The sequence below is a fragment of the Pristiophorus japonicus genome, unplaced genomic scaffold (assembly GCF_044704955.1).
Source record: "Pristiophorus japonicus isolate sPriJap1 unplaced genomic scaffold, sPriJap1.hap1 HAP1_SCAFFOLD_1519, whole genome shotgun sequence".
In the NCBI taxonomy this organism is placed as follows: Eukaryota; Metazoa; Chordata; class Chondrichthyes; family Pristiophoridae; genus Pristiophorus; species Pristiophorus japonicus.
The window spans coordinates 1-15,678 of NW_027251195.1; the positions used below are offsets into that span (position 1 = coordinate 1).

At 58.2% G+C, this 15,678-nt stretch overlaps 1 protein-coding gene across 1 annotated transcript in view; it reads left to right on the forward strand.

The window, feature by feature from the left end:
* Positions 1-3,774: 3,774 nt before the first annotated feature.
* The window catches only part of LOC139242890 (girdin-like), a gene marked incomplete at its 3' end in the record, with an annotated part of 53,982 nt that continues 42,078 nt past the window's right edge, over positions 3,775-15,678 (forward strand). Inside the window, exons 1-3 of the mRNA XM_070870535.1 lie at positions 3,775-4,203; positions 11,357-11,502; positions 15,215-15,323. Of these exons, the coding sequence (XP_070726636.1) occupies positions 4,096-4,203; positions 11,357-11,502; positions 15,215-15,323 (363 nt within the window). The remainder of the gene's footprint in view (positions 4,204-11,356; positions 11,503-15,214; positions 15,324-15,678) is intronic.

Consider the following 15,678-nt stretch of genomic DNA (forward strand, 5'->3'; position numbering starts at 1 on the left):
CCCACCCCCCCCACACTCACACCACCCCCCACCCACCCCCACTCTCACCTCCCCCCTCCCTCCCCCACTCTCTCCACCCCCCTCCCTCCCCCTCTCTCTCCTCCCCCCTCCCTCCCCCTCTCTCTCCTCCCCCCTCCCTCCCCCTCTCTCACCTCCCCCCTCCCTCCCCCTCTCTCTCCTCCCCCCTCCCTCCCCCCTTCCTCCCCCCTACCTCCCCCTCTCTCTCCTCCCCCCTCCCTCCCCCTCTCTCTCCTCCCCCCCTCCCTCGCTCTCTCTCTCCTCCCTCACTCTCCTCCCCCCTCCCCCCCTCTCTCTCTCTCCTCCCCCCTCCCCCCCTCTCTCTCTCCCCTCCCTCTCTCTCTCTCTCCTCCCCCCTCCCCCCTCCCTCTCTCTCTCCCCTCCCCCCTCTCTCTCTCTCCCTCCCCTCCCCCCCTCTCTCTCTCTCCCCTCCTCTCTCTCTCTCTCCCCTCCCTCTCTCTCTCGCTCCTCCCCCCTCCCTCTCTCTCTCTCTCCTCCCCCCTCCCCCCCCTCTCTCTCCTCCCCCCTCCCCCCCTCTCTCTCCTCCCCCCTCTCTCTCTCCTCCCTCCTCCCACCCTCTCTCCTCCCCCCTCTTCCCCCTCCCTCCCTCCCCGTCCCTCCCTCTCTCCTCCCCCCTCCCTCCCTCTCTCTCTCCACCCCCTCCCTCCCTCTTCCCCCCTCCCTCCCTCTCTCCTCCCCCTCCCTCCCTCTCTCCTCCCCCTCCCTCCCTCTCTCCTCCCCCTCCCTCCCTCTCTCCTCTCCCCCCCCTCCCTCTCTCCTCTCCCCCCCTCTCTCTCTCCTCCCCCCTCCCTCCCTCTCTCTCTCCTCCCCCCTCCCTCTCTCTCTCCTCTCTCCCTCCCTCTCTCTCTCCTCCCCCCTCCCCCCTCCCTCTCTCTCTCCTCCCTCCTCCCCCTCCCTCTCTCTCTCCTCCCTCCCTCCCTCTCTCTCCTCCCCCCTCCCTCCTCCCCCTCCCTCCTCCCCCCTCCCTCCCTCTCTCTCTCCTCCCCCCTCCCTCCCTCTCTCTCTCCTCCCCCCTCCCTCCCTCTCTCTCTCCTCCCCCTCTCTCTCTCCTCCCCCCCTCTCTATCTCCTCCCCCCTCCCTCTCTCTCCTCCCCCCTCCCTCTCTCTCTTCCCCCCTCCCTCTCTCTCTTCCCCCCTCCCTCCCTCTCTCTTCCCCCCTCCCTCCCTCTCTCTCTTCCCCCCTCCCTCCCTCTCTCTCTTCCCCCCTCCCTCCCTCTCTCTCTTCCCCCCTCCCTCCCTCTCTCTCTCTCTCCTCCCCCCTCCTTCCCTCTCTCTCTCCTCCCCCTCCCTCCCTCTCCTCCCCCCTCCCTCTCCTCCCCCCTCCCTCTCTCTCCTCCCCCTCCCTCCCTCCCTCTCCCCTCCCTCTCCCCTCCCTCTCTCTCCTCCTCCTCCCTCCCTCTCCTCCCCCTCCCTCCCTCTCCTCCCCCTCCCTCCCTCTCCTCCCCCTCCCTCCCTCTCCTCCCCCTCCTCCCCCTCCTCCCCCTCCTCCCCCTCCCTTCCTCTCCTCCCCCTCCCTCCCTCTCCTCCCCCTCCTCCCCCTCCCTCCCTCTCCTCCCCCTCCCTCCCTCTCCTCCCCCTCCTCCCCCTCCCTCCCTCTCCTCCCCCTCCCTTCCTCCCTCCCCCTCCTCCCCCTCCCTCCCTCCCTCCCCCTCCTCCCCCTCCTCCTCCTCCCCCTCCTCCTCCCCCTCCTCCTCCCCCTCCCCCTCCCCCTCCCTCTCCTCCCCCCTCCCCCTCCCTCTCCTCCCCCTCCCTCTCTCCTCCACCCTCCCTCCCTCTCTCCTCCACCCTCCCTCCTCCACCCTCCCTCCCTCTCTCCTCCACCCTCCCTCCTCCACCCTCCCTCCTCCACCCTCCCTCCCTCTCTCCTCCACCCTCTCTCTCTCTCCTTCCCCTCCCTCCCTCTCTCCTCCCTCCCTCCTCCCTCTCTCCTCCCCCTCCCTCCCTCTCTCCTCCCCCTCCCTCCCTCCTCCCCCTCCCTCCCTCTCTCCTCCCCCTCCCTCCCTCTCTCCTCCCCCTCCCTCCCTCTCTCCCTCCCCCTCCCTCCCTCTCTCCTCCCCCTCCCTCCCTCTCTCTCTCTCCTCCCCCTCCCTCCCTCTCTCTCTCTCTCCTCCTCCCTCCCTCCTCCCTCCCTCTTCCCTCTCTCCACCCCCCCACCCCCCCCTCTCCACCCCCCCTCTTCACCCCCCCCACCCACCCCTCTCTTCACCCCCCCCCACCCCTCTCTTCCCCACCCACCCCTCTCTTCACCCCCCCACCCACCCCTCTCTTCACCCCCCCCCACCCACCCCTCTCTTCACCCCCCCCACCCACCCCTCTCTTCACCCCCCCCACCCACCCCTCTCTTCACCCCCCCCACCCACCCCTCTCTTCACCCCCACACCCACCCCTCTCTTCACCCCCCACACCGCTCTCTCTCCTCCCCCTCCACCCTCCCTCTCCCCCTCCCTCTCTCTCCTCCCCCCCCTCCCCCTCCCTCTCCTCCCCCTCCCTCTCTCTCCTCCCCCCCCTCCCCCTCCCTCTCCTCCCCCTCCCCCTCCCTCCTCCCCCCCCTCCCCCTCCCTCTCCTCCCCCTCCCCCTCCCTCTCCTCCCCCTCCCTCTCTCCTCCACCCTCCCTCCCTCTCTCCTCCACCCTCCCTCCTCCACCCTCCCTCCCTCTCTCCTCCACCCTCCCTCCCTCTCTCCTCCACCCTCCCTCCCTCTCTCCTCCACCCTCCCTCCTCCACCCTCCCTCCCTCTCTCCTCCACCCTCCCTCCCTCTCTCCTCCACCCTCTCTCTCTCTCCTTCCCCTCCCTCCCTCTCTCCTCCCTCCCTCCTCCCTCTCTCCTCCCCCTCCCTCCCTCCTCCCCCTCCCTCCCTCTCTCCTCCCCCTCCCTCCCTCTCTCCTCCCCCTCCCTCCCTCTCTCCTCCCCTCCCTCCCTCTCTCCTCCCCCTCCCTCCCTCTCTCCTCCCCCTCCCTCCCTCTCTCCTCCCCCTCCCTCCCTCTCTCCTCCCCCTCCCTCCCTCTCTCCTCCCCCTCCCTCCCTCCCTCTCCTCCTCCCCCTCCCTCCCTCTCTCCTCCCCCTCCCTCCCTCTCTCCTCCCCCTCCCTCCCTCTCTCCTCCCCCTCCCTCCCTCTCTCCTCCCCCTCCCTCCCTCTCTCCTCCCCCTCCCTCCCTCTCTCTCTCCCCCTCCCTCCCTCTCTCTCTCCCTCCCTCCCTCCCTCTCTCCTCCCCCTCCCTCCCTCTCTCTCTCCTCCCCCTCCCTCCCTCTCTCTCTCTCTCCTCCCCCCTCCCTCCTCCCTCCCTCTTCCCTCTCTCCACCCCCCCCTCTCTCCACCCCCCCTCTTCACCCCCCCCACCCACCCCTCTCTTCACCCCCCCCACCCACCCCTCTCTTCACCCCCCCCACCCACCCCTCTCTTCACCCCCCACACCCACCCCTCTCTTCACCCCCCACACCCACCCCTCTCTTCACCCCCCACACCCACCCCTCTCTTCACCCCCCACACCGCTCTCTCTCCTCCCCCTCCACCCTCCCTCTCTCCTCTCCCTCTCCCCCTCCCTCTCTCTCCTCCCCCCCCCCTCCCTCTCTCCTCCCTCCCTCTCTCCTCCCCCCCCCTCCCTCTCTCCTCCCCCCCCCCCTCCCTCTCTCCTCCCCCCCCCTCCCTCTCTCCTCCCCCCCCCTCCCTCCCTCTCTCCTCCTCTCTCTCTCCTCCTCCCTCTCCCCCTCCCCTTCCCCCTCCCCCGTCCCTGTGAGGAGGGAGCCTGTCAGTGAGGGAGCTGTATGTCGGGGGAGCGGGGAGCCGGGAGCCGGGGTGGCCGGCCCGGTGGGTGAAGACTGTGACCAGCAGGCGGCTCCGGGACCTGGGCTTAGCCCGAACCAACTGCTGGCGGAAGTTTGTCAAGTGTGTGAGGAGGTGTCTCTGTCTCTTCCCCTTTGGTGCACACAGTCTCTGCCTCCCCCTGTTCTCCTCTCCTGGTCCCCGCGACCATCCCATGGGCTGTCCCGCGGGGCTCCACCTCTGGGACTGACCTGGACAACTCCAGCCCAAACTCCAGCCCACCACCGGGCGGACCATGGACTTCGGGAGGAACTTCAGTGGCCGGAGGCGTTCTGTCCTCAGGAGTGAGTCGCACCTCAGCCAGAGTCTGCACACCTTCATGGCCAGTGCCCTGGTCACCTGGGTAAGCCCACACTGGGATCTTCCTCTCCCTCCCCAACTCCTAGCTCTTCACTTTCCTTCTCTTGCTCTCCCCTTTCCTCTCTCTCCTTCTCCCCATCTCTTTCTCTCTACTTCTCCCCATCTCTCTCTCTCTCTACTTCTCCCCATCTCTCTCTCTCTCCTTCTCCCCATCTCTCTCTCTCTCCTTCTCCCCATCTCTCTCTCTCTCCTTCTCCCCATCTCTTTCTCTCTACTTCTCCCCATCTCTCTCTCTCTCCTTCTCCCCATCTCTCTCTCCTTCTCCCCATCTCTCTCTCCTTCTCCCCATCTCTCTCTCTCTCTCTCCTCATCTCTCTTCTCCCCATCTCTTTCCTTCTATCCATCTCTCTTTCTCCTTCCCCATCTCCCTCTCTTTCTCCCCATCGCTCTCTCACTTCCCCGTCTCTCTCTTTCCAGCTCCCTATCTCTCTCTCTCTCTTTCTTTCTCCCAGTCTCTTTCTCTCTCCCCATCTCTCTCATTCCCATCTCTCTCTTTTTCCCATCTCTCTCTCTCTCTCACCCCATCTCTCTCTCCCTCCCCCCATCTCTCCCTCCCCCCATCTCTCCCTCCCCCCATCTCTCCCTCCCCCCATCTCTCCCTCCCCCCATCTCTCCCTCCCCCCATCTCTCCCTCCCCCCATCTCTCCCTCCCCCCATCTCTCCCTCCCCCCATCTCTCCCTCCCCCCATCTCTCCCTCCCCCCATCTCTCCCTCCCCCCATCTCTCCCTCCCCCCATCTCTCCCTCTCCCCATCTCTCCCTCTCCCCATGTCTCTCTCCCTCCCCATCTCTCTCTCTACCCGCTTCTCTCTCTTTCTCTCCATCTCGCTCTTCTTCCCCCATCTCTCTCTTCTTCCCCCATCTCTCTCTTCTTCCCCCATCTCTCTCACCTTCTCCCATCGCTCTCGCACCTTCTCCCCCTATCTCTCTCTCTTTCTCCCCATCGCACTCTCTCCTTCACCCTGTCTCTCTCTCTCTCACCCATCTCTCTCTCTTTCTCCCTATCTCTCTTTCTCTCCATCTCTCTCTCCTTTCCCCCATCTTTCTCCCCCATCTCTCTCTTGGGACATAGTTTCAGAATCAGGGGCCGCCCATTTAAGACTGAGATGAGGAGGAATTTCTTCTCTCTGAGGGTTGTAAATCTGTGGAATTCTCTGCCCCAGAGAGCTGTGGAGGCTGGGTCATTGAATATATTTAAGGCGGAGATAGACAGATTTTTGAGCGATAAGGGAGTGAAGGGTTCTGGGGAGCGGGCGGGGAAGTGGAGCTGAGTCCATGATCAGATCGGCCGTGATCTTATTGAATGGCGGAGCAGGCTCGAGGGGCCGAATGGCCAACTCCTGCTCCTGTTTCTTATGTTCTCTCTTGCCCTCCATCTCGCTCCCCCTCTCGGTACCCCACAATCCCTCTCCACACCCCGCTGTATTTCACGGGTACCTCGCTGTAACAGCCTAGCTGAGAGTGAGTCACAGGGATGGAATGAGGGCGGAGTTATAAAAGCACAGCACGATCCAGTCAGCGGGTATCGGCAGGCTTTGATACACCCCAACAGGGAAGCAGCTTCGTGTCCAATTTGATTTTTGAGGTCCGCGCGTTCTTGATTTCCATGGGCCGTTCGCAGTCGAAGGGTAAGCCTGATGGCTGGGGTGTACACCAGTCAGTGAAAGCAAACATGTTCAGGTGTAGCAAGCAGCTAGGAAGGCAAATGGGATGTTGGCCTTCATTGCAAGAGGATTTGAGTACAGAAACAAGGATGTCTTACTGCAGTTATGCAGGGCCGTAGATCCTGCAAATCCCCCGGGAGGACAGACGCACCAACGTTAGCGTCCTCGACCAGGCCAACATCCCCAGCATCGAAGCACTGACCACGCTCGACCAGCTCCGCTGGGCAGGGCCACATTGTTCGCATGCCCCAGACACGAGACTCCCAAAGCAAGCGCTCTACTCGGAACTCCTTCACGGGCCAACGAGCCAAAGGTGGGCAGAGGAAACGTTACAAGGGACCACCCTCAAAGCCTCCCTGATAAAGTGCAACATCCCCCACCGACACCTGGGAGTCCCTGGGCCAAAGACCAGTCCGCCCTAAGTGGAGGAAGTGCATCCGGGAGGGGCGCTGAGCACCTCGAGTCTCGTCGCCGAGAGCGTGCAGAAACCAAGCGCAGGCAGCGGAAGGAGCGTGCGGCAAACCTGTCCCACCCTCCCCTTCCCTCAACCACTGTCTGTCCCACCTGTGACAGGGACTGTGGTTCCCGTACTGGACTGTTCAGCCACCTAAGGACTCGTGTTTAGAGTGGAAGCAAGTCTTCCTCGATTCTGAGGGACTGCCTACGATGATAATGATGATACAGGGCCTTGGTGAGACCACACCTGGAGTATTGTGTGCAGTTTTGGTCTCCTTACCTAAGGAAGGATACACTTGCCATAGAGGGAGTGTAGCGAAGGTTCACCAGACTGATTCCTGGGAGGGCAGGACTGTCGTATGAGGAGAGATTGGGGTGGACTGGGCCTGTATTCACTGGAGTTTAGAAGACTGAGAGGGGATCTCATTGAAACGTATAAAATTCTGACGGGGTTGGACAGACTGGATGCGGGGAGGATGTTTCCCCTGGGGCTGGGAAGTCTAGAACAAGGGGTCACACAGTCTCAGGATACGGGGTGGGAAATTTAGGAGCGAGATGAGGAGAAATGTTTTTACTCGGAGGGTGGTGAACCTGTGGAATTCTCTCCCACAGAGGGCTGTGGAGGCCAAGTCACTGAATATATTTAAGAGGGAGACAGATAGATTTCTAGACACAAAAGTCATCAAGGGGTATGGGGAAAAAGCGGGAATATGGCGTTGAGATAGAGGTTCAGCCATGATCATGTTGAATGGTGCAGGCTCGAAGGGCCGAATGGCCTACTCCTGCTCCTATTTTCTATGTTGGTGGGATCCAGGAGAGGGAGGAGGCTCAAACTGGGTGACTCATTCGAGGAACCGCACTGTTGCTAAGGCGGCCATCTTGGGAATGGGCCCTCCCAGGGGCTCGGCCCTCCCAGCATGCTTTCAGCTGCGGCAACCGAGGAAACGATGTAGAAATAAATTGATGTTTTTGAAAGGATTGCCCCGGTTGGGGAAGTGGTTTGAGGGAAATGGGCCTCGTTCTGCCACTCCCAATGGTCTCGTTCGTTTAGGAAGGCTTGGGCAGGCCGAGATTAAAGCCTGCAGCTCTATTTATGTAAGTGTGTTGTTCCCACCCCGGCAGTAACAATTCCCCATGGGGGTGGGAGGGGGGGGGGGCACTGAAGCTGATGTGGCCCCCCTCTCCCCCACAGATGTAATTTTTTTAATAGTAAATGTTTGCCATAAAGACTTGCATTTATATAGCGCCTTTCACCTCAAAGCATCTCACGGCCAATGAAACACTTTTGGAGTGTGGTCAACGCGGCAGCCAACTTGCGCACAGCAAGCTCCCACACACAGCGATGTGATAATGACCCAGATCATCTGTTTTAGTGATGTTGGTTGAGGGATAAATATTGGCCCCAGGACACCTCCCCCTGCTCTTCTCCGAAATAATGCCATGGGATCTTTTACATCCACATGAGAGCGCAGACGGGGCCTCGGTTTAACGTCTCATCCGAAAGACGGCCCCTCCGACAGTGCGGCGCTCCCTCAGTACTGTCCCTCCAACAGTGTGGCGCTCCCTCAGCACTGCCCCTCCGACAGTGCGGCACTCCCTCAGCACTGCCCCTCCGACAGTGCGGCGCTCCCTCAGTACTGCCCCTCCGACAGTGTGGCGCTCCCTCAGTACTGCCCCTCCGACAGTGCGGCGCTCCCTCAGTACTGCCCCCCTCCGACAGTGCGGCGCTCCCTCAGTACTGCCCCTCCGACAGTGCGGCGCTCCCTCAGTACCGCCCCTCCGACAGTGCGGCGCTCCCTCAGTACTGCCCCTCCGACAGTGCGGCGCTCCCTCAGTACTGCCCCTCCGACAGTGCGGCGCTCCCTCAGTACTGCCCCTCCGACAGTGCGGGGCTCCCTCAGTACTGCCCCTCCGACAGTGCGGGGCTCCCTCAGTACTGCCCCTCCGACAGTGCAGCACTCCCTCAGCACTGCACTGGGAGTGTCGGCCTGGATGTTAGTGCTCAAGTCCCTGGAGTGGGACTTGAACCCACAACCTTCTGAACCAGAAGCGAGGGTGCTGCCCACTGAGCCATGGCTGACACTGTAATCCTGAGTTGGAAGTAGAACGTGTTTATTTGCAACAGAAAAAAAAGCTCTGATTGGGTACCCCACTCGATCACCAAACCTGAATGCTGATTGGTCCCCTGGGAGGATCATCATCATCATAAGCAGTCCCTCGGAATCGAGGAAGACTTGCTCCCACTCTAAACAAGAGTCTTTAGGTGGCTGAACAGTCCCACTCACCCATCACCCCCTGTGCTCACTGCCCCGTGTCCTAACTCGCACCGAGTCCCGCTCACCCATCACCCCCAGTGCTTGCTGCCCCGTGTCCTAACTCGCACAGAGTCCCGCTCACCCATCACCTCCTGTGCTCACTGCCCCGTGTCCTAACTCGCACCGTCCCACTCACCCATCATCCCCTGTGCTCGCTGCCCCGTGTCCTAACTCGCACCGAGTCCCGCTCACCCATCACCTCCTGTGCTCGCTGACCTACATTGGCTCCCGGTTAAGCAATGCCCTGATTTCAAAATTCTCATCCTTGTTTACAAATCCCTCCATGGCCCTCGCCCCCTCCCTATCTCTGTAATCTCCTCCAGCCCCACAACCCCCCGAGATCTCTGCGCTCCTCTAATTCTGCCCTCCTGAGCATCCCTGATTATAATCGCTCCACCATCGGTGGCCGTGCCTTCTGTTGCCTGGGCCCCAAGCTCTGGAACTCCCTCCCGAAACCTCTCCGCCTCTCTCTCCTCCTTCAAGACGCTCCTTAAAACCCACCTCTTTGAACAACCTGTGCTAATTTCGCCTTACGCAGCTCGGCGTCAAATGTCATTTTTATTTATTTATAGCACCTTGGGGCGTTTCATTACGTTAAAGGCGGACTCTGTATAAATGTTGGTTGTCGTTGATAAGGGCTCGGCCATTGAGGACTGAGATGAGGAGGAATTTCTTCACTCAGAGGGAGGTGAATCTTTGGAATTCTCTGCCCTAGAGGGCTGTGGAGGCTCAGTCTCTGAGTATATTCAAGGCTGGGATCGAGAGATTTTTGTAGTCTACGGGGAATCGAGGGATCGGGCGGGAAAGTGGAGTTGAGGTCGAAGGTCAGCCGTGATCTCACTGAATGGCCAAGCGGCCTCCTAATTCTTATGCTCTTAATCTTGACTGTCGCTGGAATCAAACTCCATCCCTTCTTCGGTTCGTTCACACCTGATAAACGAAAGCTGTTTAGAAACAAAAAAAGCAGTTTTGTGACGGGGCCTACGCAAGGCTTTTGCCTCCCTGGGAGCGGTTGCTCACGGCACTGGGCCCCGGAGCTGAATCTTGGGTTCCCGCAGACTCCGGGGGAGAGAGGGAGGGGAGGCGATGAGGGGGCCTTCTCGGTCCTGATCGCGATGCGGTGAATCTCGCTGGAAAGCGATCGCGAGTCCAGTCAGTGGCTATTTTGAGCGGCTGGCGGCCATTTTGAGCGGCCGGCAGCCATTTTGTTCGGTGAGTTGCCATTCTGAGCCTGCTGGTTCAGGACCCGTTGCTAAGCCCCCAGTCCCGGGCCAGTTTGGAAGGCCCCCTCCCCCAAGCCTATTCCCGGAGGCTGGGCCGTTGCGGCTCACACAGCGGCGGAGGGAACGGGGGCGAGAGTGGGGCCTTCACACCTGCAGAGGCCTCACCACCAACAGGAGCTGGAAGCCAAGGCCTTGCGGTGACACACACAGCCTGCCGCAGGAGTACAAATACCATCAGAGGCAGCTCTTCACCACATACCTCCTCCTCCTCAGCCTGACGTCACTTTTTCCAGGGCTCTGTTTCCTGGTTGACACCCAACACGAGGCACGTTTTTAAAAAAAAGACGTCTGGCTCACAGAATTGACACCTTTTCTTCAGCCTTTAAAGAAAGACTTGCATTTATATAGCGCCTTTCACGACCCACCGGACATCCCAACCCGGTTTACAGCCAATGAAGTACTTTTTAATCAAGTGTGGTCACTGTTGTAATGTGGGAAACGCTAATTTTTGCACAGCAAGCTCCCACACACAGCAATGTGATAATGACCCAGATCATCTGTTTTAGTGATGTTGGTTGAGGGATAAATATTGGCCCCAGGACACCGGGGAGAACTCCCCCTGCTCCTCTTCCAATAGTGGCCCCGGGATCTTTTACATCCACCCGAGAGGGCAGACGGAGCCTCGGTTTAATGTCTCATCCGAAAGACTGCCCCTCCGACAGTGCATCACTCCCTCAGTACTGCCCCTCCGACAGCGCAGTGCGGCGCTCCCTCAGTACTGCCCCTCCGACAGTGCGCCGCTCCCTCAGTACTGCCCCTCCGACAGTGCGGCGTTCCCTCAGTATTGCCCCTCCGACAGTGCAGCGTTCCCTCAGTATTGCCCCTCCGACAGTGCGGCGCTCCCTCAGTACTGCCCCTCCGACAGTGCAGTACGGCGCTCCCTCAGTACTGCCCCTCCGACAGTGCGGCACTCCCTCAGTACTGCCCCTCCGACAGTGCAGTACGGCGCTCCCTCAGTACTGCCCCTCCGACAGTGCGGCACTCCCTCAGTACTGCCCCTCCGACAGCGCAGTACGGCGCTCCCTCAGTACTGCCCCTCCGACAGTGCGGCACTCCCTCAGTACTGCCCCTCCGACAGCGCAGTACGGCGCTCCCTCAGTACTGCCCCTCCGACAGTGCGGCGCTCCCTCAGTACTGCCCCTCCGACAGTGCGGCGCTCCCTCAGTACTGCCCCTCCGACAGTGCGGCACTCCCTCAGTACTGCCCCTCCGACAGTGCGGCACTCCCTCAGTTCTGCCCCTCCGACAGTGCGGCGCTCCCTCAGTACTGCCCCTCCGACAGTGCGGCGCTCCCTCAGTACTGCCCCTCCGACAGTGCAGCACTCCCTCAGTACTGCCCCTCCGACAGTGCGGCACTCCCTCAGTACTGCCCTTCCCCACCGCCTGGCCTTGCTAATCTCTCGCCATCCTTTCTCCCCAGGTGAAGACATTTGGAGCTGCCCTGGAATCGGGCGGAGGGGGATATGCCCCCTACATGGAGGTGAAGACTCCCGGCCGGAAGGACTGTCAGGCCGAGTACCTGAAGCTGGTGGATGGGGTCTTCCTGAACAGGGTCATGAGGCAAATGTAGGTGTGGAGAATCGGGCCTAGCGTCCGCCGAGGCCTCCCTCAATTTCTTGCACAATTCTTACAGGGTCTGACGGGGTAGATGCAGCGAGGATGTTTCCCCCCGGGGCTGGGGAGTCTAGAACCAGGGGTCACACAGTCTCAGGATAAGGGCTCGGCCATTGAGGACTGAGATGAGGAGGAATTTCTTCACTCAGAGGGTGGTGAATCTTTGTTGTCATGTATTTTTTGAGGATGTAACTAGTAGAATGGACAAGGGAGAACCAGTGGATGTGGTGTATTTGGACTTTCAATAGGCTTTTGATAAGGTCCCACACAAGAGATTGGTGTGCAAAATCAAAGCACATGGTATTGGGGGTAATGTACTGACGTGGATAGAGAACTGGTTGGCAGACAGGAAGCAGAGAGTCGGGATAAACGGGTCCTTTTCAGAATGGCAGGCAGTGACTAGTGGAGTGCCGCAGGGCTCAGTGCTGGGACCCCAGCTCTTTACAATATACATTAATGATTTAGATGAAGGAATTGAGTGTAATATCTCCAAGTTTGCAGATGACACTAAGCTGGGTGGCGGTGTGAGCTGTGAGGAGGACGCTAAGAGGCTGCAGGGTGACTTGGACAGGTTAGGTGAATATATAGATGCAGTATAATGTGGATAAATGTGAGGTTATCCACTTTGGTGGCAAAAACACAAAGGCAGAATATTATCTGAATGGCGGCAGATTAGGAAAAGGGGAGGTGCAACGAGACCTGGGTGTCATGGTTCATCAGTCATTGAAAGTTGGCATGCAGGTACAGCAGGCGGTGAAGAAGGCAAATGGCATGTTGGCCTTCATAGCGAGGGGATTTGAGTATAGGAGCAAGGAGGTCTAACTGCAGTTGTACAGGGCCTTGGTGAGGCCTCACCTGGAATATTGTGTTCAGTTTTGGTCTCCTAATCTGAGGAAGGACGTTCTTGCTATTGAGGGAGTGCAGCGAAGGTTCACCAGACTGATTCCTGGGATGGCAGGACTGACATATGAGGAGAGACTGGATCGACTGGGCTTTTATACACTGGAGTTTAGAAGGATGAGAGGGGATCTCATAGAAACGTATAAAATTCTGACGGGACTGGACAGGTTAGATGAGGGAAGAATGTTCCCGATATTGGGGAAGTCCAGAATCAGGGGACATAGTCTAAGGATAAGGGGTAAGCCATTTAGGACTGAGATGAGGAGAAACTTCTTCACTCAGAGAGTTGTTAACCTGTGGAATTCCCTCCCGCAGAGAGTTGTTGAGGCCAGTTCATTGGATATATTCAAGAGGGAGTTAGATGTGGCCCTTACGGCTAAAGGGATCAAGGGGTATGGAGAGAAAGCAGGAATGGGGTACTGAAGTTGCATGATCAGCCATGATCATATTGAATGGTGGTGCAGGCTCGAAGGGCCGAATGGCCTACTCCTGCACCTATTTTCTATGTTTCTATATGAATTTGGATTTCCAGAAGGCATTTGACAAGGTGCCACATAAAAGGTTACTGCACAAGATAAAAGTTCACGGGGTTGAGGTTAATATATTCGCATGGATAGAGGATTGGCCAACTAACAGAAAACAGAGAGTCGCGATAAATGGGTCATTTTCCGGTTGGCAAACTAACTAGTGGGATGCCGCAGGGATCAGTGCTGGGACCCCAACTATTTACCACCTATATTAACGACTTGGAAGAAGGGACTGAGTGTAACGTAGCCAAGTTTGCTGATGATACAAAGATGGGAGGAAAAGCAATGTATGAGGAGGACACAAAAAATCTGCAAAAGGACATAGACAGGCTAAGTGAGTGGGCAAAAATTTGGCAGATGGAGTATAATGTTGGAAAGTGTGAGGTCATGCACTTTGGCAGAAAAACATCAAAGAGCAAGTTATTATTTAAATGGAGAAAGATTGCAAAGTGCTGCAGTACAGCGGGACCTGGGGGTACTTGTGCATGAAACACAAAAGGTTAGTATGCAGGTACAGCAAGTGATCAGGAAGGCCAATGGAATCTTGGCCTTTATTGCAAAGGGGATGGAGTATAAAAGCAGGGAAGTCTTGCTACAGTTATACAGGGTATTGGTGAGGCCACACCTGGAGTACTGCGTGCAGTTTTGGTCTCCGTATTTACAAAAGGATATACTTGCTTTGGAGGCAGTTCAGAGAAGGTTCAATCGGTTGATTCCAGGGATGAATCACGGATAGATAGATTTTTAACCAATAAGGGAATTAAGGGTTATGGGGAGCGGGCGGGTAAGTGGAGCTGAGTCCACGGCCAGATCAGCCATGATCTTGTTGAATGGCGGAGCAGGCTCGAGGGGCTAGATGGCCTACTCCTGTTCCTAATTCTTATGTTCTTGAGGGGATTGACTTATGAGGAAAGGTTGAGGAGGTTGGGCCTCTACTCATTGGAATTCAGAAGAATGAGAGGTGATCTTATTGAAATGAATAAGATACTGAGAGGGCTGGACAGGGTAGATGCAGAGAGGATGTTTCCCCTCGTGGGGGGAATCTAGAACTAGGGGGCACATAGTTTCAGAATAAGGGGCCGCCCATTTAAAACTGGGATGAGGAGGAATTTCTTCTCTCAGAGGGTCGTGAATCTGTGGAATTCTCTGCCCCAGAGAGCTGTGGGAGCTTGCTGTGCACAAATTGGCTGCCGTGTTTCCCACATTTCAACAGTGACCACACCTCAAAAAGTGCTTCATTGGCTGGGAAGCGTTTGGGACATAGAAACATAGAAAATAGGTGCAGGAGTAGGTCATTCGGCCCTTCGAGCCTGCACCACCATTCAATAAGATCATGGCTGATCATTCACCTCAGTACCCCATTCCTGCTTTCTCTCCATACCCCCTGATCCCTTTAACCATAGGGGCCACATCTAACTCCCTTTTGAATATATCCAACGAACTGGCCTCAACAACTCTCTGTGGTAGAGAATTCCACAGGTTCACAATTCTCTGAGTGAAGAAGTTTCTCCTCATCTCAGTCCTAAATGGCTTACCCCTTATCCTTAGACTGTGTCCCCTGGTTCTAGACTTCCCCAACATCGGGAACATTCTTCCTGCATCTAACCTGTCCAATCCCATCAGAATTTTATGCGTTTCTATGAGATCCCCTCTCATCCTTCTAAATTCCAGTGAATATAAGCCTAGTCGATCCAGTCTTTCTTCATATGTCAGTCCTGCCATCCCGGGAATCAGTCTGGTGAACCTTCGCTGCACTCCCTCAATAGCAAGAACGTCCTTCCTCAGATTAGGAGACCAAAACTGTATACAATATTCCAGGTGAGGCCTCACCAAGGCCCTGTACAACTGCAGTAAGACCTCCCTGCTCCTATACTCAAATCCTCTCGCTATGAAGGCCCACATGCCATTTGCCTTCTTCACCGCCTGCTGTACCTGCATGCCAACCTTCAGTGACTGATGTACCATGACACCCAGGTCTCGTCGTGATAGGCGCTAGATAAATGCAAGTCATTTTTTTCTCTCTAAAACGTCCTGAAGCGCTTCACGGGAGTGTAAATCAAACAAAACTTGACCCCGAGGCGGTAAGGAGATATTTGGACAGGGGACCAAAAATCGGGCAATGAGCTTGGTGCTAGACTTCGGGGGGGGGGGGGGGGGGGAGTTTGTGGGGGGGCTCATAAAACCATTCTCCTGCTCACATTCTCTCTCCCTTGTACGTTCTCTTCTCCCCCCTCCAGCGACCCGCACCCCCAGACCCAGCGCATCTATCGCAACGAGGCCAGCGACGAGGTACTGAGGGTGCAGAACCTCACCATCCTGATCCAGCACGTCAAAACCTTCTACCAGGTAACCCGGGCCGCGTGCGGGGGGGAGGGTGCCGAGGGAGAGGGCCCCCGCCAGCCTAGGGGCGGCCATTCCCCCGTCCGGGGTCATGGCCAGGTCAGGTCGCCAATTTGGTTGGGACCCTTACGTCCGCTCCCCCCCCCCCCGGAGGCTTCTTCACCTGGAAGCACAAAATGACAAAGAGGGAAGATGGCGACGGATGAACTGAACGGGCTAAACTACGGCAAAAGCACTTTCATCGAATCACAGACGTTTATGGCACGGAAGGAGGCCATTTCGGACCATCGTGGCGGAACAGGCCCGAGGGGCTGAATGGGCCTCCTCCTGTTCCTATGGTAACAGGCCCAAGGGGCTGAAT